The sequence below is a fragment of the Raphanus sativus genome, unplaced genomic scaffold (genome assembly GCF_000801105.2).
Source record: "Raphanus sativus cultivar WK10039 unplaced genomic scaffold, ASM80110v3 Scaffold0140, whole genome shotgun sequence".
Classification (NCBI taxonomy): domain Eukaryota; kingdom Viridiplantae; phylum Streptophyta; class Magnoliopsida; order Brassicales; family Brassicaceae; genus Raphanus; species Raphanus sativus.
Genome location: NW_026615460.1, coordinates 1 through 26,102, shown reverse-complemented (window position 1 = coordinate 26,102; position 26,102 = coordinate 1). Strand labels below are relative to the sequence as shown.

General features: G+C 30.8%; 5 protein-coding genes across 8 annotated transcripts; 2 read left to right on the top strand and 3 right to left on the bottom strand.

Moving 5' to 3' along the window:
* Positions 1-779: 779 nt before the first annotated feature.
* Positions 780-2,652, bottom strand: LOC108853302 (protein SPEAR3-like). Its single transcript, XM_056996151.1, has 5 exons — positions 2,337-2,652; positions 1,929-2,012; positions 1,418-1,491; positions 1,218-1,293; positions 780-1,073 (listed from the first exon to the last, which is right to left on the bottom strand). The coding sequence occupies exons 1-5, from the start codon at positions 2,562-2,564 to the stop codon at positions 981-983; spliced, it is 555 nt and encodes a 184-aa protein (XP_056852131.1). The 5' UTR covers positions 2,565-2,652; the 3' UTR covers positions 780-980.
* A 13,902-nt stretch (positions 2,653-16,554) lies between these two features.
* LOC108837168 (uncharacterized) lies at positions 16,555-18,043 on the bottom strand. Its single transcript, XM_018610237.2, has 8 exons — positions 17,911-18,043; positions 17,771-17,827; positions 17,555-17,652; positions 17,395-17,464; positions 17,257-17,305; positions 17,043-17,179; positions 16,885-16,944; positions 16,555-16,799 (listed from the first exon to the last, which is right to left on the bottom strand). The coding sequence occupies exons 1-8, from the start codon at positions 17,968-17,970 to the stop codon at positions 16,704-16,706; spliced, it is 627 nt and encodes a 208-aa protein (XP_018465739.1). The 5' UTR covers positions 17,971-18,043; the 3' UTR covers positions 16,555-16,703.
* A 208-nt stretch (positions 18,044-18,251) lies between these two features.
* LOC130501268 (uncharacterized) lies at positions 18,252-19,877 on the top strand. 2 transcript variants are annotated; one of them, XM_056996158.1, is made up of 7 exons: positions 18,252-18,473; positions 18,687-18,731; positions 18,841-18,899; positions 18,994-19,228; positions 19,325-19,413; positions 19,502-19,552; positions 19,645-19,877. In XM_056996158.1, the coding sequence occupies exons 4-7, from the start codon at positions 18,994-18,996 to the stop codon at positions 19,672-19,674; spliced, it is 405 nt and encodes a 134-aa protein (XP_056852138.1). In that variant the 5' UTR covers positions 18,252-18,473; positions 18,687-18,731; positions 18,841-18,899; the 3' UTR covers positions 19,675-19,877. The 2 variants fall into 2 exon arrangements, with proteins under 2 accessions (XP_056852138.1, XP_056852137.1); XM_056996157.1 differs by having other exon boundaries at positions 18,257-18,473; positions 18,985-19,228.
* A 493-nt stretch (positions 19,878-20,370) lies between these two features.
* On the bottom strand, positions 20,371-20,851 carry LOC108849977 (uncharacterized). Its single transcript, XM_018623571.2, has one exon. It carries the CDS (start codon positions 20,812-20,814, stop codon positions 20,455-20,457), a length of 360 nt encoding a protein of 119 aa, XP_018479073.1. The 5' UTR covers positions 20,815-20,851; the 3' UTR covers positions 20,371-20,454.
* A 1,460-nt stretch (positions 20,852-22,311) lies between these two features.
* LOC108849136 (fe-S cluster assembly factor HCF101, chloroplastic) lies at positions 22,312-25,724 on the top strand. Of its 3 annotated transcripts, none has more exons than XM_018622646.2 (14): positions 22,312-22,600; positions 22,672-22,808; positions 22,911-22,961; positions 23,128-23,283; positions 23,552-23,695; positions 23,790-23,932; positions 24,041-24,110; positions 24,197-24,292; positions 24,390-24,479; positions 24,566-24,619; positions 24,717-24,840; positions 24,958-25,082; positions 25,214-25,336; positions 25,475-25,724. In XM_018622646.2, exons 1-14 carry the CDS (start codon positions 22,360-22,362, stop codon positions 25,547-25,549), a joined length of 1,629 nt encoding a protein of 542 aa, XP_018478148.1. In that variant the 5' UTR covers positions 22,312-22,359; the 3' UTR covers positions 25,550-25,724. The 3 variants fall into 3 exon arrangements, with proteins under 3 accessions (XP_018478148.1, XP_018478147.1, XP_018478146.1); XM_018622645.2 differs by having other exon boundaries at positions 22,669-22,808; XM_018622644.2 differs by having other exon boundaries at positions 22,313-22,600; positions 22,666-22,808.
* The last annotated feature ends 378 nt before the right edge of the window (positions 25,725-26,102 follow it).

The window sequence follows — 26,102 nt, the reverse complement described above, 5'->3', positions numbered from 1 at the left end:
ATTACTAACACATGTTTCAATGATATAAATCAAATCTAGTGATCAATCAAGAATAACTTTCGGTGGGTTCAAATGCGTATGAACATTCTTATATATTATATTCACAATAAACCTCGATCAATGGTAAATAGACATATATTGTAGGGTACGATAAAAAGCATGATAATGAGTAAAAGAGAATGTTGATCACGTTTTTATAAGTCTTGTTCAAAAATCATAATTATATGTACAAAACTTTTAGTTACATTTTTATTTCTTTTCAGTACCACACCCAATCCCCATCAGTCCAGATTACTGCATCGCTCTTACTTTTTTTTTTTTTCAAATAAACTGAAGACCAACATCGATCATTTTTTTTGACGTCGCGCCACTGTTGGATCTTCTTACAACATACTATAATCATATAAAATAAGAATCACACATTTTAATCGATCCGAAATTACCTCTGTCTAGATTTTGTACACTTAGAGCAGGGAGTGAAGAATTTGGATATCTGAACTAAAAAGTATTAATGTTTTATTATAACTTTATTTAAATAATTATAATTTAATTAAAACCAATGAATAATTGTAGATAGTAACTCGTCCTCGTTCCCTCCCCCCGCCCGTTAATATACTTAGGATACACAAGTATGCTCACTCATAATGGGAAGAGCCATCCTCGTTTCTTATGTAAGTATACGTGTATATATGTTAATCCTATATATCGTTCATCATCTGTCTTTTATTGAAAATTCCAATCTGATGCATTTGCATGGCTTAACAATATAGGGAGATGACTTTATGCCTACTTTGATATATATGAAAATCATGTAGATTTACAAGCATACTTTGTCGAAAAGATAAACATCTTGATGGTATCAAAATATGATACCCACAAATCAAATGATGACCTAAATTATACTTTTTTTTTCTTTTCTAATTTTCTTTGAGTTTAACAAATCCATGGCCTCTTAAAAATAATATGAATTTATTCATTACTCAAAGTGACAATCTCAACTCCAAATCTGGCTCAGTTGCGTCACTCGTTTGGAAGTTCTCATTGCCCGATCCCAACGAGTTATGTCTCTGATCCTATATCAATGAGAAAAAATCACTCAATGATTCATATATATGTTACTAAGCCACAATTTTGAGACACTGTACACAGATTAGATGATCATGTCAAAATTAAGTTCCACTACGTCTCAGATATATGTATCTACATAAAGTACTAACCTCATGTAAGAAGGGTCTGGTTATGTTTGGTTCCAGAAAATGTTGGCTCTCCAAGATACCGTAGTTCGGGTTCCAACTGTACATATGTTGTAAAAAAGATTAGGTTTCTTTATAAATCACAGACATCTGGATGTATATATAAAGACCATACCATATAATAAAATATTATGTATGATCAAACTATAACAATGTGTACGGACCTTGGTGCTATGTGAGGCTGAGCATCTATGTATCTTATGGTTGTTCTCTCGTATTGATCATTACTTGCATTCATCTGTGAGATAACATATAATAATGAAAAGTACTTCAATAAAAACCTATAATCATACTATTAAGTTTAATTAAATGGATCTTATTTAATTTCTAATCCACTTCTATAATTAGTAAAATATTTTTTGACAAAGTAATTAGTAAAAAGATTAGTATTCGATATGGAATATGTTTAAGATTTCTTTCTGTTTTGATAGCTAAAAGAATGATAATCAATATGAGTATAATTGGAGATTTTTGCATATGCTTTTTTGAACTAAAAATGATTTCAAATGCAACTAAAATCTAACTGAAATTCATATAGATCTAAAAGATATGCATTTAAGAACAATAATGTGGTGTATATCATAATTTTAAATTTTGTGAAAGCAAATAAATGATATTACTAGATACAATATATATACACACATCCACAACAATAAATGGGGCATATATATTTACCATCATGTTTGGATGAATTCCATAATGAGCCGACGATGATGAATATGGTATAGATGGATATTCTCCTTGAATTCTCATATCCTCCTACATTATTCAACAAAATGAAACAAACAAATGATGAATCTGTATCTAAAACTCTATAATTCAAAACTTCGATTCAAACCTATGAAAACATATATTCTGTTTTGTTTGGATGAATGATCATGATGTTATGCTGTAAATGCAAATATGCTTCCATTCTAAACCTTAGCTCAGAAATCTTCAAAACACTCACACACACAGAAAAGCAAATGCTTCAAACAATTAGCGATCATGATCAAAACCAGAGTTAATTCTGATAAAATTCTAAAAGGTTAGACTACATCTACATGGATCTATATATATACTATATTTATGTGAATTTTGTACCTGACTGAAAGTTGAGGGATGATAAGAAGGGTAAGCATTGAAGCTGTTGCAGTTAAGTTCGCTGTGTAATCTTATCTTTTCCAACTGTGCCACGCCAAGACCTCTCTGCGGCTGTTTTGGCTTGTCAGAACCATTCTTGTTCTTCCCTCTCTTTGCCGGAGAAGAAGATGTTGGTGATGAAGATGAAGATCCACCCATTTTTGGTCTCCCAAAGAAACTACTACCCATTTCTTGGTAACAAATAGCTAGTAACCTCAAGAAATAGAGAGAGAAGTCTTTTAGAGAGAGAAAACGCAACAATACTTGTGGGGTTAGTTGGTAAGCTTTGGGCTGAGGAATCGGAGAGATCTCCAATGGTGATCTCTTTATAAGATGTTTATTTTATCTTTTTAGAAGGAAAAAAAAAATCTTTTTTTATGTTTTGTTTTTAAGATCAGTAACTACTGCATCGCTGGATCAGATTGTGTCCAGATTTCATTAGATACGTCCCACACACATAAACATACATACATTACATAGATTTTATGCCTTTATTTTGATTTCGCAATTAATTCTGACATAAATATCATTTTATAAATTACAATGATTGTGTAATATTTTAATCATGATTTATCATATATTTTTTTGCTATTTTCCTCGGTTGTGGATGACTTCCAACACAAATGCTACAAAACATTTAAATATATAGATCGGAGCTTGGTTATTCTAATATTATCCTCTTAGTCTTATTGACCCACATAATTGCATAGATGAACATCTAACAGTTTATTACAGTATTTTCATATAGGATGTATGGTCCATGTAGGAGATTAACAGTAAAGTACAAGGTTATAACTACTTCTAGTATATATGTGAATTTACAGTACGGTTTTACGAAAAACACATAAAATACGTTTACATATATCACAATGTTATCTAATTCATGTCAGATGAATATAATTAATAATAACATACAATTAATTGGAAAACTTAATTCAATAGTTTATTTTAAATTAATCATAAAATTCTTTAATTTTTTAAAAATAATATTTTTTATAAGATAGTGTTTTTGTTATATCTTTATGATGCATTGATATCACTATTTAGTAGTAATAAAAGTAGATTTAAAAACAATTTCGAGTATTTTTTAACATCAAAAAATAATTTCGAGACATATTAGAAATACTAATCTAATTAAAATCAATAATGTACCGAAAGTTGATCTAAAAGGTAACATTAAAATAGCTTGAGGCTTGAGAAATGCCGGTTTAATATTTTTAATTTTTTCTTGATGCCCCAAGTTCACTTAAATTCTATGTCTTTATTATTCATGCAAAAATTTATGATGCTCTATATAGAAATAAAAATATTAGTTTAAATTATGATGTCCTAAACGTTCGTTTATCTTATCTATGCTCCGGACGGTCCTGGACTGGCTTGAGCATTTGTGTAGTATTTTGTTTTGTTTTTGTTTTCGTTCTGCGGCTTCATAGGCTGTCTGTGATTCACAACTTTCTCAAAGTATACTTGTTTTATCATATAAACACTTTGTTATCGAAGCCTTTAATAAAAAAACACTTTGTTATCATATTTATAATCATGTATCTGTCAATAACTTTGCTGGTTGTCAAAATAAAAGCAAGAAGATTTTGTTGGGAGATCCATGAGATAAAAATAGCTTTATGATTCTTATTTTATTTTTATGGGATGTATGTAGCTAAAGGCTTCTGTAAGGGACATACAACAAAAAAAGCTGGGAAAGGAAAGCAATCGAACTAGTATATAATATAACGTAAAACGACATAAATGTAACTAATGCATATCAAAGTCATATTCATATTACAGATTCAAATGTACTTCTCTATATAAAAAATCTTCTTGTAGTATACACGTGTGTACATTCACAAGTTTGATTTCTAGTTGCAAATTTACATTTTATACTTTTTTCTTAACTCATGTATCAATTCGAAACTAATGTAAATTAAATAATACAGTAACCTGAATAATGTACTCTAGCAAAATATATCCTGTAAGAGAAAAATGTAAATCTGATATAATCACTATCTTATATCGAATTTTTAAAATTTAGTATACGCCAAGCCTAATAATCTATTAAAAATGTTAAGACATACTTTAACCAAATTTAAAATAAATCAATGCTACTTTATCATATACTCACACGTAACTAAATCGAGAAAAAGTCCCAGTTATTACACTACATCTATACACCCTTGCTGTCTTTCTCGTATAAGGGAGTTAAAAGGTCATTATGCAAATAAATTTATGCTCTTAAAACGTGTTTTTATTCTGTTATGAATTTATGATTATCCAACTTTTTTTTTTTTTTGTCAAACATCTACTTGCATTAATAAAAAAAACACCCAAAGAGTTTAGTCTTCAGCTACAATTAGACGATTAAGGCCAGAGCTTGCTAAGGCATCTGCCTGAGAGTTTTCTAAGCGAGGTACAAAAGAGTAAAACAATGGACAGAAGAGAGAGGCAAGGTTTGTAATATCCTGGAGGATACCCGCGATCTCATTCACATCCCGCCCTTCCCGCAGGGCTGAAACTAGGACTTGAGAGTCCGACAATAGGTGAAGGCTCTGGAGATTTAATTCCTTTGCCTTTTTGAGTGCTTCCCGCATAGCTAGAGCTTCCGACATCAGAGCTGAGCCGACATATAAGCGATTGGAAGAGCCCCGACAGAGAACTTCTCCATCTTCGTTCTTTATAATCCAACCCATTCCTCCTGTTTTTGAGCTTTCCTGCCAAGCCCCATCACACCAACAAGTAGGTATCTTAAGAGAAGTTTCCCTTACCGGTACTTTCTTATTTTGTTGATGAGGTTTCTTCACATTTGCATCCTCCCAGGCTCGAGCGTCAGTAATAGCTTTTGTGATGATTTCTTCCACTCGATATATTGTGCCTTCGAAAATCATCTTATTTCTTGCAGTCCACAGATTCCAGAGCAGCCATGGGATGAGGGGGGATTCCACTAGTCCAACCGGCGGCAGTGAAATGTTTTTAACAGTGGAAGACAACCAACTTTTGAGGGAGATAATTGTTGCATTTGCTGGAACAGGGGAAAACAGAGGTACTTGAGCCCAGAACTCAATTGCAAAAGGACAGGAGATGAAGAGGTGGGCTATAGATTCTGGCTCTCCACATCTTTTGCAGTTTAGTTCTGAGTGAATTCCTCTTGTAGCAAGGAGGGTTCCCACTGGTAGTGCATTATTAAGAGCTCTCCATAGGAAGTGATGGAGCTTTGGCGATATATGCAGCTGCCAGACTAGTTTTTTCCAGTCGAACTCATCAGGGATGGGCATAGGTTTCTCTTGAAAGATCCTTTTGTATCCTGATTATCCAACTAAAAGTTAGAGACATAGTCGACGCCGTCCTTGCTTTGAGAATGATCTCACCCAAATTAAATGATTTTTTTTTCATTCCATTTATCTCTACAAAATAGTAGAAATTATATATTTTTCATAATTTATGCACGTTCTCGTAAGTTATATGAGAAGAAAAATTGGGAGTTAAAAAAACACCCAACAAAAACATCAATAGTCTAACATTTCATCTCAATAACTTTAGTTGTTTAACCGTTTAAGAAAATAAGTTCTGGTTGTTGCTCCTTACTCCTTAGACGAGTTTTCGGCAACAGTATTACATTATGGATGCTTATACAATTTCGAGCATCGGCTAATTATGTATTAGCCCAACATAATACTAATTACTATAGGTTTATATATCAGCTAAAATTATCCTATAGCTAGTTTATTATTATTGTAGGTATGTCGTGAATCATGTGATAGCCCAAACATCTCTCCTAGCCTTGATAACTCATAAATAAATAATTAAGTAGCAAAGGGTCACATTTTTAAAAGACAAGGAACTAACAGGTGTTTGCCACTTGGTAGGTAGATGCTGACGAGTTAATATTCTTTCTTAGTAATGACGCCACTTTCAATTTCATTATAATAAGTAAACTTGATTTTGAGTGATCAATGTTTAATATACTTATAGGTTTTAAATGGTAATCATATTTTACTAAACGAATTATTGAGATAAACGTAACGTCCCGGTCTCGGTCTCGGTCTCGGTCTAGAGGGGTGGACAGAGCTCACGAGTTGTCTCCATATACTAGTTGCACGTTACGGATAGTCCAGGCGTGTCGATCATATCAGTTCTTTGATCAAGTTTGCTACAAGGCTACAAACAAAGCAAAAACTTAGACGAATGAATTTTTTTTTTGAATGAATGTAAAATTTCTGTTAAACATGAACCTGTCATGTGGCTTGCGACAAATGACATGATTGTTGGTTGGTTTAGTGTGTGTTCTCAGAGATTTTGAGATCTCTTATTGATGACTATATAGGTGTGATTTGATGAGAACGTAACTTTTAATCGATCTCATCCGTGAAGTTCCATGTGGTCTCTGCTACTTTCTCCGTTTCTAAAAGATTCATATTCTAGAGAAAAAAATTATTTCTAAAATTTTTAGTTTTTGTATTTTTAATGCATGTTTTATTAAATAATTGTAAATTTTAAAAAACTTAATTGCATTTATAAATTTTTATTGGTTTAAAACTGTAAAAAAAAATAATCACAAAAATATACAAATTTAATATGTTCTTTTAATATCTGTGAAAATTCTAGAATATAGATCTTTTTAGAAACATACGGAGTATTAGTCTGCAGTAGGCATTATCTTCGCCCGATAATTGGTTCCTTTTTCCATAAAACTCGCATGAACTATCAGATAGCCCATCGATAATGAGAACTAGATTCTGATCCGCGCACCCGCGCGGGTATATTAAAACTTTGGTATTGTTCATAATCTTGAATATATGATTGGCTGTATAAGGTTATAACACTTACCATGTAGTCAATATTTAATATGATTCTATAGTTTATATATTGTACTAAACTAAAATATATGAATTTGTAAGTTTTTCTTTATAGTGGATCTCGGTTGTACACTTTTATATCTATCTCCTTAGTAGAAAGTGTTATATCTTCACAATGAAACAATTTTATTTGAATTTGCTATCCGGTTTTAAAAGGCTTAAATATTTTTGTAAAGAATAAAAGTTGTTTTAAAAGATATGTTGTTTCTGTGAGAGCATGATCGGGAATCAATTTTATATGAATGAAATATATATATATATATATATGAACGTGTAAGTTAAACAAAAAATGTTTAGTAAAATATTGCTCAAGTGGGATTTACACGTTTTCAAAAGGAAATATATTTTTAAAGTAATTATAATTATCTTTTGACAAAGATTAAAAATATTAGATTTCTTAGAAAGAAAAGATTAGAGATATAGATGTGTAACAATAAAATGGCAAATGATTCTGATGTTAATCAGTATTTTTTTTTACTTTTAAAATTTAAAATTTAAAATTTGAAATACCAAATTAGTATTTTTTTTTACTTTTAAAATTTATCTCCAAATATATTAATCATTTAATCTATTAGAAATTAAAGAAACCAGTTAAGTTAAAGGTAGATTAGCGATGAAAATTCAATTTTTTTGTTCAAAATCTAAATATCCAACCCGAACTAAAAATACCCGAACTCGATCCAAAATATAGAAATACCCGAATGGATACTATATTTTTATATCGAAATACCCAAAAATCCGAAATATCCGATCCAAACCCAAACGGGTATCCGAACACCTACTCCTAGATAATATATAGGTATATTTGGTGTTTATTTGAAAAAATATTGTGTTAAGAATGATTTATTTCATCTTTTGTTAATGTGATAGCTGAAATATAGGCGTTGTTATGGAAGGTTAGTGATTTTTTTCTGACCAGTATCAACGCATTTCGTTAAAAGGAATTTGTAGTCAATTCACGTTCAAAATACTTTCTTTTTAGATTGTAGAGCTAATTAATGATAACTAAAGAGGTTATATTAGCAAGCTCTTTTTCGAAAAGGAAAAAAAAAACGAAAGAGGTTATACAAACCATATGATTGCATTCAGTTTGCTTCAGAATTATTATATACAAATCAAAATATTAATCTGATAATGGTCTAGTATATGAAAACACATTTTCCAAGGTTTGTAATTGAGTTTGATTTAGTGTGTTAGAACATCTCCAACCCAACTCTATTTTTCACTCTAAAATAGAGTTTAGAGTAAAAAATGCTCTAATGATACTCTATTTCTTACTCTATAATAAAGTGAAAAATAGGTTTACTCCAAATATAGAATAAGTTGTTTTTTTTTTGTTTATCACTTTATTTTCTACTATAAAATAGAGTACCATTGGAGCAAACTATATCTCTATTATAGAGTCACTCTATTTTAGAGTAAAAAATAGAGTGAATCCTTGGAGATGCTCTTAGATATGAAAACTGTATTTAAATTTATTAATAATTACTATATTTTTATATATTAAAATACATTTAACTTTCATATAGGAAACAGAGGAAGTAAATGTATTTAGTAATGATGATCAATTGGTTTAATATATAGGAAACCGAGGAAATAAATGGCTTTGCTAATGGTTACGTTTCTGGTTAATTAAAAGTCCAATCCTCGGATGGTTTTAATTTATAGAAAATCAAAACACTGTATTTAATACCAGTGGCATGTTATCGTAATTTTTGTGGAAAAGTCTGGGGTAAGTACAAAATATACTTCACTTTTAATAGTTTAGACTAGTGACTTAGCTGAAAACAAATAATGAATTAATGATTTAGCTAAAACCTAATAAAAATATGTAAAATAAAAAAATAAAATAATTACCTAAAAATATGGAGAAGTTGACACATAAGTTATAATAATATATTAGAAATTTTTTAGAAAATATTTTATACAAATATTTTTGATTGATTAATATTTAATTATAATTGTTCTATATCTTAATGTTTTATAATAAAAATTATTTCTAGACAACAACAACAATATATATATATATATATATAAGAATTATCTTAATATTTTTTTAAACATGTTTCTATTTTGATGATTTATCACATTCGTTTATAATCAATTAGCTAATATACTTTATAATCTAATATTATTAAAATATAATTATTTTTAATAATATAATAATCAAAAATATCTAAAATCATGGAAAACATGATATATAAACAAAATCACAATATTTAATTATAAAATTTTCTATGTCTTAATCTTTTATGATAAAAAGTATTATTTTCATATAATAAAAAATATATATAAGAATTATCTTTTTTAAATATAGTTTTGATGAATTATCATATTAATTTATAATCAATTAGTTAATATAAAATATAACCTGATATTATTAATAGAAAATTCGTTTTAATTATATAATAAGTCAAATACCTAAAATCATGGAGAACATGACACATAAACAAATTCACTTCTCAAATTATTTTTAATATAAATGTAATATTATTAAAATAAAATTCGTTTTAATCATATATAAGATTCATTAATGGTAATTTTAATTAATAAATTAGTGACTTAGCTAAAAACAAATAATGAATTAATGATTTAGCTAAAACCTAATAAAAATATGTAAAAAATAAAAATAAAAAAATTACCTAAAAATATGGAGAAGTTGACACATAAGCCAAATCACTTCATAAGTCAAATATCTAAAAATTATGGAGAACATGACACATAAACAAATTCACTTCTCAAATTATTTTTAATATAAATGTAATATTATTAAAATAAAATTTGTTTTAATCATATATAAGATTCATTAATGGTAATTTGAATTAATAAATTAATGACTTAGCTAAAAACAAATAATGAATTAATGATTTAGGTAAATCTTAACAAAATATGTAAAATAAAAAAATAAAAATTACCTAAAATATGTAGAAGTTGACACATAAGCCAAATTACTTCATAAATAATAGTATAGATTTGTGTTTTTCACATGAATTTAAAATCATTTCTCAATAAATCATAGTTTCAAATATAAATGATTGAGAATTTAGCTTCACGTTCTTTCGGGAGTAGATGTCAAAAACATAACGTACCAAAGATACAAATATCAAATCGTACGAATATTTAAACTTGGATAGTAAAACAATAACAAAACTTATAAAAATCACTAATATATCCTGATAACATAATACCATAAACCATAGCATAGTGGAGAGAATGTATACCCCATGACTAGTTAAAAAAATATGAAATAATATCTACCGTAGATTTTTTCCACATGCATTCTACTGCTACGCTATATTACACTGTCTATCCTTTTCTTTCTGTTTTTCTTTTAAATGTTGTCATATTATTTTAAAAATAATTTTTATAAAATATGAATCCGATCGGAATCAAATCTTATTGATCCTCTTCATTACTTTGACAACTAATCAAACATAAAGTTTCATTTTACAGAACAATCCTTAATTTACATTTTATGTTAATTATATTATATTCATTTTGGTTAGCTGTTTTGATAGTAAACTTTGATGTAATCAAGTTTATTTTACTTTTTAATTTACATTCCCTCCGTTTTTAACATGAATCGTATTAGAAAATTGTTTTGTTCTAATTTGTATGACGTTTTTAGTTTTTTATTTAAAATTTATTAAAAGTTATTTGACCAAATGATAATATACATTATATTTAATTATTGGTTGGATTATTGTTAGATAAATAATTAATAATGTCTTTGTTTAGAAAATATAAGAAATTAATTATTTTCTTAATCTATGTGTCCAAGTTTATATCGATTTATATTAAAAAAAAACGGATGGAATATACGGTAAAACTGAAGCTATATTTGGATTAAATTAAAGGCAAATTTTGTTGTTGTTGATAGTATTTTTTTTCTTTACGATGAAGTGGAAAATTAAATAAGGTAATCAGAGACTCGAACTTAACAAGTACTAACATGCAAAGCAAGCAAACGATCAAACACCTAAAACGAATCAAACAAAAGAGAAGTAACAAACAATTAAGAACTAAGCTGAAGTTTGAATAGTACATTAATCATAAATAAGCATGAAGAATGATTAAATTAAGGTGAAGAGTATATTTTAAGCAGAATCATAGAGCATGCAGATTACTATTATATCTTCATCTTAATTATGTTGCACCCAAAATAGTCTTTCTTCTCTTGGATAATACCACTAAATGATTCTTTATTTTTCATAATTTATTGACGTAATGTGACCTTTATTTGCAAAATATTATTAAGTGGGTTGGAAAGCAGGGTTTTTCTAATAACTTTCATCACAGCTGTTTTGAAGTAAAATTCAGGGTGCAAGAAGATGTCACTACCAATTTTGAAGTAAGAAAATAATCTCACAAGAAAAACTATTTTCGAATTGTTAAAGAAAAAAAACTTCTGTGTTTTCATGATTCTGAGAAGGGGACATATGACATTTGGATCATGGACGCATGGCCTTTAAAAATTATTCTTTTGACACAAATAATTATCCACTGCGTAGATGCTTTCATTATATACTCAACCAATAACCTAATAAGTAATAAGGTATATCCAATAAAATTTCCTTCAGCTTGGAGATCAAATTAATTGAATAAACAAGGAGATCCCTGATCACATAAACACACATGCACAACGTACCAAAACCAACTGGCTGTTCAAATTTCAACAACTATATCAATCATATAAAAATAAAATATCAGAAGATTTCCATACATGCGATGCATTTTCTTTTGTGGGAATTTTTTGTTTATCCTTGTTTTAGCTATGCTTTTGGAGAATGTAATGCGGAGTGCATATTTTTACATTTAACTACGTTGGAGTTGGGAGTTCTGTTTATCTCCACCAAGTGTTGATGAAGTATAAAGTTTACATATAATATAAAATTTTTACAATGAACTTATAATTCGTTTAATGGATTTTAACATTACTTAAACAGTCTAAATAATAATGAGAACGGTTTATTTTTGTTGCAAATTTACGAAGTTCAATGTAATTTCTATAATAATACAGTAGCTCATATATGGTTTTTATTGCACCAAACACAAGGAAATGAAGCATCCAATATCATATCATGTAAAATATTTCGAGAAGTTCAAAATTTGTTGAATTATTGCCTTAGATCAGCCATCATATACATATTATAAGAGTCAAGTGTTCACATTTAGAGGTCTTTTAGTTAAGTTTTTATAATACAAATCGTACTTATTTAACTTGTGGAAGTAAAAAGGTTTCACTTTTAAACTAATATAAGCTTAGGAAACAATAAAGAAAACAAAAAGCGAGGTGTTTGACAAAAGAAGAGCATCTCGCCACATGCAAGGGCTTCAGGATTCAGGAAGGCGATATCGCAGTTTCCAAGGTCATCATCTCTATCTAGATGCCTACCAATCTCACTTCCGTTTATACATATTTTAATGATATGATTTGGCTATAGTTGAGAAATTACACTGATTTCGTTTAAGCTCAAACCGCTTCTAAATTTTTAAATGATCACCAAGTTGACCAGACACTTGTAAGCAAGCTATATTCTACGTCAAGATTGATTATTGGTGCAGACCGGTATATGAATCTTGTTTTCAATACGAATATTAGATTGTATCTTTAATATAGAACGCAGCCTTATATAACAATATCCACAAAATTATTGGTTAAATCGAGTTATATAGTTCAAACTTCAAAATATTCATGTTTCTTTAAAAAAAAATATATTGAAGTCGTATTCTCTGCAATCTCCTAATAACTATGCCTATCAAAAGTTCAAAAAATGCAAATCTAGTTTGTTCCTTCCTCTCTCTCTCTCTTCTATAGTATAACATAAAATAAAATCTGTAGCTAAAACGACATCCCTAGCTAGTTGTCTTGCGTGATCTATCATTGGATATGGGCTTATCGACATGTCGGTTTATTTTTAAGGTTATGCCTAATTATTTTCTAATGTTATGCCTAAATTATTGGAATTATTATTTATATAAGTCTACGAATTCTAAAATATTGTTGTATGATAATTTTTTCTTAAAAGCATTATTCATTCGTATTTATATGTTGATACCTATGGTTTTATTGCGCTGTCGAATTGAAAAAAAAGGTAAGTTTGTTCCGTCGAATAACTCAATTATATATACATGTGGGAGCTTCGTTATATACATCAAGTTGTTAGATGATTCAGATGTGTGTAATGTACATACTTTTTGAACAACATCAAGGACGATCAATTTGCAATAAAATTTGCATTCAAGATCGAAAAAAGTAACGAACCATGCGTATAGAAATCATTCATGACAAGGACAATAGTTGTATATGAAAATTAAATACATGTGGAGCTTCGTTTTGTACTATGTATAGCGCTAACATTCAGTAAACAACTGTCTTCACATGCATAACAAAAATGATTCATATACGTATTTATCATAGACTGGTCGATGTTGTTGATTGATTCAAACAAAATGTACATTTGACTAATTAATGCGACATCCATCTACCCAGTTATATTGTTCGTCCCACGTGGGAGAAGGTATATTTAAATCGAGGAGAATCGCTGAAGCCTGAATCTTTTATAAGCTTTTAAGCGAATAAATCAAGGAGTATCTCTCATATCTGTTCTATGAAGCTTCCTCCACCATTAGCCGTTAACCATACAAATATCCCCTAGTCTATATTTGAGAAGTGATTTGCCACATGTCTTCTCTACAATCGTTTTCACAAAAAAATTGTGACGTGGCTATTAAGATTGATGACATGTCATATAGTTAAATATGACATGGACAATTACATTTAATGCTGATATATATTTTTGTAAATCTTTTTAGAATATGACAATAACTCATATATTACATTTAATATTGATTTATATTTTTGGTAAACTTTGTAGAATATTGTAATAACTCATAAATCATCACTAAATTAAATATATTCAAATATGACATTATGAATTTCAAAATATTATATAATTTTACTTTTATAATTATAAAATTTTTATTATCTAAGAGTTTCTAAATTTTCTGAATTAAAAAAAAAATTAAATCGTAATATCATTAGTTTCTTTTAGATATCTAGGGGATTATTTAGTTTAATTTTTCATAACTATACAATTTTATATGATTTTTAGTAATTTTGTACAAGTTGATTTAATATATTTAACCAAATGAAATAAATATTTTTTTATCTAAGATTTTAACTATATATATATACATATATATTCTTAAATATAATTCAAAAAATTATTTTCTCTTAATTTTATGCTTAATTAATTATATTTATATTGATTATTGGTCAAAATAATAAAATATATAATATTAATAAATTACATTTTAAAATATAAAATTTAACTTTTAAAAAATTCATCACTACACATGGTGCAGGAAAACACCTAGATTAATAATTGTGACATGGCTAATAAAATTGATGACATGACTTATAGATTAATATGACATGGAAAATTATATTTAATGTTAATTTATATTTTTGATAAACTTTTTAAAATATGGTAATAACTCATATATTACATTTATTGTTGATTTATATTTTTGACTTTTTAAAAATATGGTAATAACTCATAAATCATCATTAAAATTAATATATTCAATTATGGCATTTCAAATTTCGAAATATCATTTAAATTAAAAATATTTCAAAAATATATACATATTTTTAGAAAATTATAAAAATTAAATCATAAAATCAAATTAAATCGTAAAATCATTAGTTTCTTATATATCTACAGATTTTATAAAATTGTTTAATTTTAATTTTTGACAATTATGCAATTTTACATATTTATTTAATATATTTAATTAAAATAAATAGATAGAAAAATCTACCTAAGATTATTATTTTAAATATATACATGCAAATTCTTAAATATAACTCAAGATAAACAAAATTGTTTTTATCTTAATTTTAATGTTCAGTTAAATCAAATTTATATTAAAATATTGATAAGAAAAAAGAAAATTTATAATATTAAGAAAAAATTAAATATAATTTATATTTATCTATTAAAAATATTTTAAAATTCTTTTACTGCACATGGTGCAGGAAAACACCTAGTTATTAATTAAATCACGAATTGATAAACTAATTAGTCTTATACCTTTCCAACTTTCTCTTCTCTCCTTTCTGAATGATTAGTACTTTTTAAAGTCTTAAACAATCTTTTAAATAGTACAGATTTGATACATTGGGTGATTTTATATTTTATTAACTTTGGCATCCATGCTGTTCCCTGCCACTAATCAATATTATAGTAGTTATTAGTTTTCATTAATTAATGTATCTACTAAATAATGTAGAATTTTGATATTTCATTCAGTTTTTTTTTTGACTTTCTGGAATATGTTCTATAAAAAGGGACATGTCTGTTTTTAATTTAGTTTGAATTATTCGATTTTTTAATTAGTTTGTTCAAATCGAAAAAGACTGTTACTTAATCTTTGGCTTGTAGAAGATGGTATATAAGAACGCGTACCTGGCAGCAAATCAGAACGCGTAAGGAGGAAGTTCGATGGAGTAGGATTGTATGGTTCCCTCAGGGGGTGCCTCGATTTGCTTTTATCACATGGCTAGCTTTCCGGGAGAGACTCTCCACTGGCCACCGTATGCGTATGTGGGGTCAGACGCAGTGCTGTATCTTTTGTGGCGAGCCTGACGAGACGAGAGATCACTTATTTTTTTGCGTGTCTATATACCTTTACACTATGGATACAAGTTGTTGGAAATCTCTTTGGGGGTAAGCCTGATCCGGACTGGGATTCCACCATTGCGACGATGATCAATGGTACATATGATAGAGTCACTTTTATACTGTTGAGACTGGTGCTGCAAGTTACTATCTACTACATTTGGAGGGAAAGGAATGATAGGAGGCACAACAAGCCAGCAAAGCCAGTGGAACAGCTTGGAAGGATCATAGACAAGACGATGAGGAACCGTATTACGTCGACCAACTACCACATCAAGCCGAGGTTGACGGGTTTGATGCAACGTTGGTTTGGGGCTCACATAGGTTAAAGTTTCGAGATCCTTTAACTTTGCAGTGTAAAGCACTCATACTTTTGTACATAACATTCTTTTGCGATGATCAATAAATTAAATATTTCATCAAAAAAAAAAAGATGGTATATAAAATGCAGTTTCACATTAAGCTGTTTACTTCTGTGTATGAACTTTATTCAGTCCATGCTTAAATTAATTTTTTGACATAGACATGTTCTTGTAAAATGCAATTATATTTGGAATGACCTTTTGCATGAGCTTTATCTAATGATATGATGATCTCAAGCCAATGTTGATATATACCAACATGGCTGGGATCATCTGGGACCACTAAATTTAACTGCTTAGGATTATAACAAGCTCAGCTGCTACAATAGCTTTAAGTTCTCTTAGTTGTAAGTTCATATCATAAAATCCTTCCACATATAATCAGTGTTTTTTTTAAAACTCAAAGCTAAAACAATACATAATCATGGCGGTCTAGTTCTGTTTAGGCTCAAAACGCCAGAGATCAACAGCAATGTCAACTTCTTTTCGCTTGTGGAACTTGTAGAGTTTCGGCAAGTCATACCGGAGCTGCAACGGGAACAAACATGAATAAGTTAGAATCTCCATACACATTCACATCAGAGTTTCATATGATGTTGATAGCCCCCCCAACCTCACATATAACTTCAGCACTTTTCGCATTAAAATCACGCAACGCAGCCCTTTTAATGTGCTGTGACAATGAAAAGATAAAGTCACAAAACAAAATATAGATATACTCAAAAAAGTGTAAACAGTTAAAAGGAAGAAGAAAAGGCTCCTCCTACTCACTTCTCTAGTAGATGTCTTATGCAAAGAGTAAACAGCTCGAGAGGAGACCTTCAAAGCCGCAGAGAGAAACTCCATGTCAGCTCCTTTCTTCCGTGTACCAAAGGGAGGATTCATCACAACAGTATCCACAACCCGGCCTATAAAAAAAATTCATCGATTCAGCTTAAAATAGATTCATTCCATCTTCTTAAAAACGAAAGGAGATTTTTTTTACCTTTTAACTCTAGCTTTGTAATGTCACACTGAACAAAATCTATCTCCACCTGTTAAAAAACTTAAAACCACATTTACAGCAAAAGAGTATTTTGCTAACAAACAACCAAAAGAGAAAGAACGAAACCAACAAACAAACCTCAAGCTCCTCTGCATTAAGTGTTGCTGTTTCAAGAGATTGTGGGTCGATATCGAATCCAATCACACAACTGTTTTGAAAGCAAGCAACAAAGATGGATGAAATATATAATTAGTATTTGAACGAGAGTAAAGATGAAGACTTTTACTACTACACTCACGCAGCATCTAGAAGAGCAGCAGCAGCACTAAGAGTACCACAGCCACAACCAAAATCAGCAACGACTTTATCAGTTATGTCTCCATATGAATTCTCTGCCTAAGAAAAACAAGACACATTGAAACCATTACTTAAAACTGTTCTGAATTTTCCATCTCTCTACCTAAATTAGAGAGCTAAAGGAAGAAGCTTTTGGAGGTAAAGGAAGAGACTTTACAGTGAAGAGCATGCGAGAAGCAATGTGAGGACCTGTTGGGTACTGCTCCAAGTCTACCTGCGACACACACAAATACAAAGAGTAATCTTTGATTCAGAAAGACTCGATTTTGATTCGAAAGAAGTTATTTTTTTTTTTACTTTAGGGTTAGAGAACTGTTGAAGATCACCCAACAAGCCTTCTAATTGCTTCAGCTTCATCTTCTCCGGCGCTTCTCCTCAACTACTGATGAATTGAATTGAATTGAATTGAATTGAATTCTACAAAGCAAAGCAAACTTAAAAAAAAAACATTTTGAGAGAATAAAATAAAGAAATCAAAAAGAAAAAAATATGGGCCGAAAATTTAGGCCCATTAGGCCTTGGCTCTCTCTGTTTCGCTCTGTTTTTTGCTCTTTCTCGCTTACTCAAGAGGTAATAACGAGCTCTCTTCCCTCCCTGAATCGCGTAGCTCGGTGAGAGAAAGAGCGATGTCTCCGCGAGCTGCTCAAACATGCGGAATCTGCTAGAGAGTCGTATCAAAGTACAAGTGTCCTTGTTGTCTTACTCCTTAGCAACAAGGACACTTGTACTTTGATACAATTTTCTGGTAGATTCCGCATGTTTGAGCAGCTCGCGGAAACATCTCTATCTCTCTCACCGAACTACGCAATTCAGGGAGACGACACCAACTTGGAGTACCCGTGCAACCTAGAAGCATAAAGGCAAGTTTTTTTCTTCAAGCTAAGCCTTTTTGATTGATGTTAAAGTCTCGGACTTTGTAAGTTGAGGATTCCATGAGTGTAGTAGCTTGTTGATTGTAAACGCCAAGAGAAGAAATCTGTTTGTGTGTTTTAGCTGGAAGAATCTTGATTCACTTTGGGGTCATCATCTTGACGTGTGTGTTCTAACGATGTAATCTTTGACCATTGATGCAGAGACTCCCTGTGCTAAACCTTCTTCTTTAACAGAGGAGAATCCAGGTTCATTTTGATTGTTTCTTGATTCACTAGTCTTCCTTTGCTTTGTTTGGGTTCTTCTTTGTTCAGTTGTTTAGTGTGTCATTCATGAGTCATGATCTGGTTTTTGTAGCGACTTCTCCAGCAAAGCAAGTTACAACTGATGTGGTGAGACCAAATCTAGCGGTAGTGGTATGTCTTTTCAAAACTCTAAAGTAGCCAGCTAGAGATGCTACCCCATCAGACTTTAAACTTTGGTTGGAGTCATGTTACCTAGGTTTTGTAGATGCGTCTGAAACAAAGGAAGTTCAGGTGGCTGTGGCAAGACCAGAGGAAGCAAAGCATGCTCTTCAAACTTTTAAAGCCACAGCAGACAACAAATGTTTCAAACTTTGGTTCCAAGCCACTTTACCGTGAGTTTTGGTTAGGTGTGTCTTCAACAAAGGAAGTTCCAGTGGCAAGACCCATAATTGTAGAGGATGCAAAGTATGTTGTAGACAAGACAGAGCTCGAGGCTATTGGTAAGATTTTGATATCTTTGTCTCTCAAGTAGTCGGATAACAATAAACTATTAGGCCATTTTTAAACGTGGAAACTTTTTTATTTTATTTTTGCAGCTTCTTCTAGTGAAATCCGAGAAGCACTAAAGGATGAAGCCCTACAGAAACTCATCACCAATATCGATCGCTCTTCCAACCCTCTCAAGGTAAAAGCAGCTCATATCTACACACTTCACGTATCCTCCTCTTCTTTTGGCTGTTATTGACAAAACTGTTTGTGGATTGTATCATCAGGCACTCGACGAAGCAATGGGAGATGAAGCTTTCCGCATTCTCAAAGACAAGGTACACATTCTTTGAAAGCCTGAGTTTATAACAACCAGCAGAAGAAGAGACTCTGCTAGTGTGTTAAGTTTCTCACCTTGTTATTTTTACAGATTCTATTAAACCTTTCCAAGAAGAAATGACGAGAAGAAGCAATGAGAGCAGCGTAGTCACATCCAAACAGAAGTTCCAGATCACTATTCTCTTGATTCATTGTTTTGCGTTACTAAGTTTCAGTCGCAGGAGTGAAATGTTCATTTGACTTTGTATATATAAATAACCCCACCAGAGGATTACAGATTACAGAAACTAAATCTTACATGTGTTGTGAGTTTGTTGGAGAACATGATCCTTTTTTGTTTTACTCCACACATCAACCTGCAACCAACACGATGGAGATGTATCTTCTAGTTCTGAAAATACACAATGATACGGTTTACCTAGCGTGTGACGTGTGAACCAAGAAAGCGTGTGTGTATATATATATATATTCGTATGCGAAATGAGAAACTGGCTAATTTCGCCGAGAAACAACACCATTAATAAAACGTTCTAAAGATCTAGTTTAATTTTTGTTTTTTACAACTTATTACAAGATCAAGTTTAGTATGTATGCTTTTCTTATCGTTTATATCTAATTGTTTATACCCATTCATTTCAATCGTTTTGTTTCGTGATTTTCAAGTACGATTTTCTCGATTCCAAAATATGTCTTCCATGTGTAATAAAATTCTCAGACCAAAATAATTACCGAACATAACTTTATGGTTAAATTAATTTAAAACGTTGTAGCTCCTTAAAAGTTAACGAAACAAAACATATGGGTGATTATCCAAACATTTCAAATGTAATTATATGTATCCATTAATTCAAATCGCATAATGTATATAGTTAAGCATAATTAAACAAGTACTGATTGATTATCAGGGTTTTGCTAGTTTCAACACAGAGAAACACACATTTTTTGCAATGGGATCGTAGAAGAATCCAACTTCATCTCCAACATCAAGCTCCTTCACCCTCTTCCACATCTTCTTCCCAAGATAAAATTTATCAGATTCACGATTATATCCTAAAAGTACCTCGTCCTGGCACCCCATATCGTAATCGTCGATCTTGATCTTTATAGGATCTCTTTTAACTAAGTTAGTAGACTTGCACAAAGGTTTCAAAATATAGTTCTCAACATCGCTATTATTATCAAAGTCCAACCAACCTTCACATTTCTCCGTTAAGACCTTCCTTACCTTCCACAAAGACGAAGACGAAGATGACTTATCCATTTTCCTTTTCTTTTTCTTTTGTTTTGTGTTAATTGTTTTTTAGATTATTTGATTTTCTTATAGGTGTAACATACATACACACATTTATATAGTGTGTTTTTAGATTAGGTGTGTGAAAAGATTTAGTTATTAAATTAAGTAAGGATCAAGATGTCAGATTTGATGTTATCTAGCATGGATTTTTGAGATAAGTGCACATTAAATAAATATTTGTTTGAGATTTTCATGCAAATTAAAAAAAATATATTTAGATATCTTTCCATATATTAAAAAATGATTTAAATGACATTAATAGATCAAATCTTAAGAAAATTATTTTGATTTGATTGGTCAATGAGTTTAATCATGCTATATACTAAAAAGAAATTTAAGTGGTTTTTTTCTCGCATGTCTTTCATAGATGAAATATTAAAAAAGTTGTTATAATTTAATTTGATGATAATTATAATTTATTTTAATTAGTTTTAATAAAAGTAAGTTTACAAAAGATAATATCACTTGCCAAAAGTTTACAAAAGATAATATCACTTGCCAAATAATTTTGAAATGATATTATAAATAATTATTTATGATAAACAATCATCTAAATCATATAATTATCATATTTGATAAATTATTTTTGTGTATAAACTATATAAGTTAATCAAAGAAAAAGATTATAAAAATTGATATAATGATTTCATATTATCATGTAAAGTATTACTTCCTCTGTTTTTATGTTGGTAGTTTTAGATGAATGCACAAAGATTAAAAAATATAATAAAATAATATTTGATATATAAATTATGTATAGTTAAACCAAATAATATAAAGAAATTTATATTATTTGATTGGTCACACTATATCTGATAAAAGTAAAAGTTACATAGAATAATAAAAACTATTTATGTTTTGAAACAAACAAATTTTCTTTAAATTACTTATAATATGAAACAGATGGAGTATGTTTTATATAAAGTATTACAATACTTCTATATATTAAGCTAAAAATTGCTTTAAGTGGTTTTTGCTTGCATACCGTTCATTAGTGAAGTCTTAAGAAATTATCATAATTTGATTGATCAAATTCTTTTTAATTAGTTTACAATAAAAAATAAATCAACGTCTAGTTAATATCACTTTTAAAATAATCGTAAATGATATTACAAATAATGGTTTATGATAATTAATTGTCAAAAATGTAGAAAGAGTTATCATATTTGATCAATTATTTTTAATTATGAAATATATAAAATACTCAACAAAAACGATTATATAAATCAATATAATGATTTAAGCATTATATTTGTATATATAAGATATTATACTATATTAATAATTATTAACTTAATGTATGAATGAGCAGATTTTACCAATAAATGAGATACTGAAATTGTAAAACAGTATGGGCCTGTAGGTTTTATGGCCCTGAAGATAAAAAAGAAGGTCCGCTTATTCTAACGAAGATACTAAAGTCATCACAGCCAAACACGTGTCATCACACTTCTAAAAAACTCTTTCCCTTATCCTACGCGCCACACTCTGCTTTCCACAACGAGGAGGACGATGATGAGTCAAACGGTGCATCATCTTCACTCTTATTTACGTTCGAGGGCAGGGGCAGGGGCATGTCTAGTCTTGTCACCGTCGTCTCCCAGGCCACCTCCACGACGGCTCGTATGTATTGCCACCGTAAGTGATCGTAGTAGTAACCCAAACAACGTTCTGATGTGGAGAGGACGCGTTGTATCTCACAACAGGCTCTCTGTTGCTGCTGCTAAAGCTTCTTCTTCTTCAGCTCCTCAAGGTAAAGAAAAAAATTCATAATCTTCTAATCTCATATTATAATAATTATTGTATGCAATTTCACAGCAGCAGGCAGTAGTATGGGTGGTGAGACATTAGAAAAAGATGTGTACAAGGCCTTGTCTCAGATCATTGATCCTGATTTTGGGACAGATATAGTTTCTTGTGGTTTTGTTAAAGATTTGGTTATTGACCAAGCTCTTGGTGAGGTAAATTATATTATTTAATACTCTGTATCAGGGTGCTTGCTGTTTTTAAGATCCATCCTTGTTGGAACTTCTTGAAACATGTTTTTTTTTTGTTTGGCTAAGGTTTCTTTCCGTTTGGAGCTAACAACACCGGCATGTCCAGTCAAAGATATGGTAAAAATGACCCCCCAATCCCCATTACAGTTCTCCCTTTGATCACTCACTCTTGTGAATAACTTGAATTAGGCTGAACAGTTTTAAAAATCAAACAGATCATTTCATGAATTATTTTATTTTGTTTACATAATAATGCAATATATATAATACTGTATTGTTGTAGTTTGAGAAGCAGGCAAATGAGGTAGTTGCAGTGCTTCCATGGGTGAAGAAGGTGAACGTGACAATGTCTGCACAACCAGCTAAGCCCATATTTGCAGGCCAGCTTCCACCTGGATTATCTAGAATTTCAAGCATTGTCGCTGTTTCTAGTTGCAAGGTACTACTTTCATTCTTCTTAGCTCTTCTTTAATTAATTTCTCTGTGTAGTACTCTCTGTATATGTGGATGGAGTTTTATTATATCCCAAAAATGTTGATTAGTGCTTATGTGCCAAAGTAGTCCAGATGTGAAGATTAGGAAGATTGTCAAATTATTTCTTGTTTTTTAAGATCATTTAGTGTCTCGTCATCCAAAATTAGTCTCCTCATACATATGTTTCTTTACTTCCTGATAGACTTGTGTTAAGCTGAACGTTGTTTTTTCAGGGAGGTGTTGGAAAATCCACAGTAGCTGTAAATCTTGCTTATACATTAGCTGGTATGGGTGCACGAGTTGGCATCTTTGACGCTGATGTCTATGGTCCTAGTTTACCAACTATGGTCAATCCCGAGAGCCGCATTCTTGAAATGGTATCTCTCTATATCTATTCATCTTGTGCCCTGTACCAATAACCCGAAACCCAGGGCTAAAGAGTGTTGTTATATATAATCAATCAATCAACAGGATCCTGAGAAGAAGAGTATCATCCCAACAGAGTACTTGGGGGTGAAGCTAGTCTCGTTTGGATTTGCAGGGCAAGGACGTGCCATAATGAGAGGTCCAATGGTGTCTGGTGTCATAAATCAACTCCTTACAACAACTGAATGGTTTTTGTTTCATTTACTTACATGAACTTTTTGATATCTTCTTTCAAGAACCAACAACTCATCATAATAATCTTTCTTTTTGCACTGGTGTTTGAATTGATGATGCAGGGGAGAGCTGGATTATCTTGTTATCGACATGCCTCCTGGAACCGGTGACATTCAACTAACCCTGTGCCAGGTTCGGTTTCTGAAGATTCTGTTATGATGGACAAGTTTTCTTTTTCATGATAAAACTAAAACTAATGCAAAAAATATGAAACTCAGATTGCGCCGTTAACAGCAGCGGTAATTGTGACCACACCTCAAAAATTGGCATTTATAGATGTTGCCAAAGGTGTACGAATGTTCTCAAAGCTAAAGGTGCTTCTTTTTTTTCTTGTCCTTACATGGAAACAACAAAGTATGTACAAAATCTGAGATTTTTATTTATCTGCTTGGTTTTGTACGGAGTTATTAGGTTCCTTGTGTTGCTGTTGTGGAGAATATGTGTCATTTTGACGCTGACGGGAAACGTTATTACCCTTTCGGGAAAGGTTCAGGTTCTCAGGTTAGCTCTCCACTCTCTTAGTTTCCCTTGGATCATCATGTAACACACATAAAAATGATAACTACTAAAGTCTCTGGCTACTGCAGGTTGTTCAGCAATTCGGAATACCTCACCTCTTTGACCTCCCCATTAGGCCAACGGTACATTAATACAATTTTTTAATAGAATAATTCTGTGAAAAACCAACACACAGCTGTTCGTTCTAAATAGTCCTTAGTGTTTTTGTGATTGAGTTAGTTATCTGCTTCGGGAGATAGCGGAGTTCCTGAAGTTGTTTCAGATCCTTTAAGTGAAGTTGCGAGAACGTTCCAAGATCTTGGTGTATGTGTAGTCCAACAATGCGCCAAGATACGCCAGCAAGGTTTAAAAAAAAAAAAGAAGAAAAATCCTTTATTCACAGAGAAACCTCATAATAATACTATATATATTATAACTAAGGTTTCTTGGTCTTGTGTGCATTGTTATGTTTTTATAACAGTTTCCACAGCTGTGACATACGACAAATATCTTAAAGCAATCAGAGTGAAGGTGCCAAACTCAGATGAAGAGTTCTTACTTCACCCTGCAACTGTCAGAAGAAATGATCGATCAGCACAAAGTGTGGTATGTCCTATTTTTTTTTGTTTGCTATTATTATTTCTTTCCTTTTTAAAAAAAAAAAGAAAAGAAAATTTTGACTATGGCCAATGCTAATATTCTTTGTATTTTTTGTTCTTTATCCTTTGTTAAAACAGGACGAATGGACTGGTGAACAAAAGATTCAGTTCGGAGATGTGGCAGAAGATATCGAGCCTGAGGAAATACGACCAATGGGAAACTATGCCGTCTCGATAACCTGGCCGGACGGGTTTAGCCAGGTTTAATAATAACTGATATGAACTTTGAAAATCATAATCTAAAAATTTGGATATAAAAACAGATTACCAGTAAATGAATGTTTTAGATTATGAGTCTTGGGTTCGTTAAAATGTGATTTTTTTATGTTTCTGCTGCAGATTGCTCCGTATGACCAGCTGGAAACAATTGAACGGTTAGTAGAGGTTCCTCCATTGTCGGCAGTTGAAGTATAATTCTTAAAACCATAGCGTTTCCTTCTCGAAGATAAAATTTGTATTTGTATATTATTAAAACATGAGACCTTTTTTGAGGTTTCCTTATCAAATCTTTCCAAGAGTAAATGACAAAAGCAGTGATCGAAGTCACATCCAAACAGAAGTTCAAGATCACTGTCCTTGATTCACTGTTTTTCATTAGAAAGTTTCAGTCGCAGGAGAGAACTATTCTCAGCCTAACCTTTTGTCTTGTATATATAATCCCACAGCGATTACAGTAACTAAATTTTACATGTTTGTTGTATTTGCTTGGAGAGATGATCCTTTTGTTTTACTCCACACATCAACCTGCAACAACAACAAGATGGAGATGTGTCTTCTAGTCTTGTACATTACTTATCTCGTAAGATAAAATGCATGTGGCCATTCCTTACAACCACTTTGCATGGCTAAGCACTTTCCCTAGCTGAAACTCAGCCATGTGGTACATGAACTCTTGAATATTATATTTGATGTTACATCGGTAGCATCATACAGCCGCCTCCCATGGACATCATCTGTTTACAGCATT

What these genes read in the sequence shown, in the direction of transcription:
- LOC108853302 (XM_056996151.1), bottom strand. Translation starts at nt 2,564, where the DNA reads ATGGGTAGTAGTTTCTTTGGGAGACCAAAAATGGGTGGATCTTCATCT. An exon ending in ATCCCTCAACTTTCAGTCAG is followed by an intron (nt 2,013 to 2,336) that starts GTACAAAATTCA and finishes TGAATAATGTAG; the next exon opens with GAGGATATGAGAATTCAAGG. An exon ending in CAGCCTCACATAGCACCAAG is followed by an intron (nt 1,294 to 1,417) that starts GTCCGTACACAT and finishes ACATATGTACAG; the next exon opens with TTGGAACCCGAACTACGGTA.
- LOC108837168 (XM_018610237.2), bottom strand. Translation starts at nt 17,970, where the DNA reads ATGAAGCTGAAGCAATTAGAAGGCTTGTTGGGTGATCTTCAACAGTTC. An exon ending in AACAGTTCTCTAACCCTAAA is followed by an intron (nt 17,828 to 17,910) that starts GTAAAAAAAAAA and finishes TGTGTGTCGCAG; the next exon opens with GTAGACTTGGAGCAGTACCC. An exon ending in TTAATGCAGAGGAGCTTGAG is followed by an intron (nt 17,306 to 17,394) that starts GTTTGTTTGTTG and finishes GTTTTTTAACAG; the next exon opens with GTGGAGATAGATTTTGTTCA.
- LOC130501268 (XM_056996158.1), top strand. Translation starts at nt 18,994, where the DNA reads ATGCGTCTGAAACAAAGGAAGTTCAGGTGGCTGTGGCAAGACCAGAGG. An exon ending in GACAGAGCTCGAGGCTATTG is followed by an intron (nt 19,229 to 19,324) that starts GTAAGATTTTGA and finishes TTATTTTTGCAG; the next exon opens with CTTCTTCTAGTGAAATCCGA. An exon ending in TCCGCATTCTCAAAGACAAG is followed by an intron (nt 19,553 to 19,644) that starts GTACACATTCTT and finishes TTATTTTTACAG; the next exon opens with ATTCTATTAAACCTTTCCAA.
- LOC108849977 (XM_018623571.2), bottom strand. Translation starts at nt 20,814, where the DNA reads ATGGATAAGTCATCTTCGTCTTCGTCTTTGTGGAAGGTAAGGAAGGTC.
- LOC108849136 (XM_018622644.2), top strand. Translation starts at nt 22,360, where the DNA reads ATGATGAGTCAAACGGTGCATCATCTTCACTCTTATTTACGTTCGAGG. An exon ending in AGAGCCGCATTCTTGAAATG is followed by an intron (nt 23,696 to 23,789) that starts GTATCTCTCTAT and finishes ATCAATCAACAG; the next exon opens with GATCCTGAGAAGAAGAGTAT. An exon ending in GGAAAGGTTCAGGTTCTCAG is followed by an intron (nt 24,480 to 24,565) that starts GTTAGCTCTCCA and finishes TGGCTACTGCAG; the next exon opens with GTTGTTCAGCAATTCGGAAT.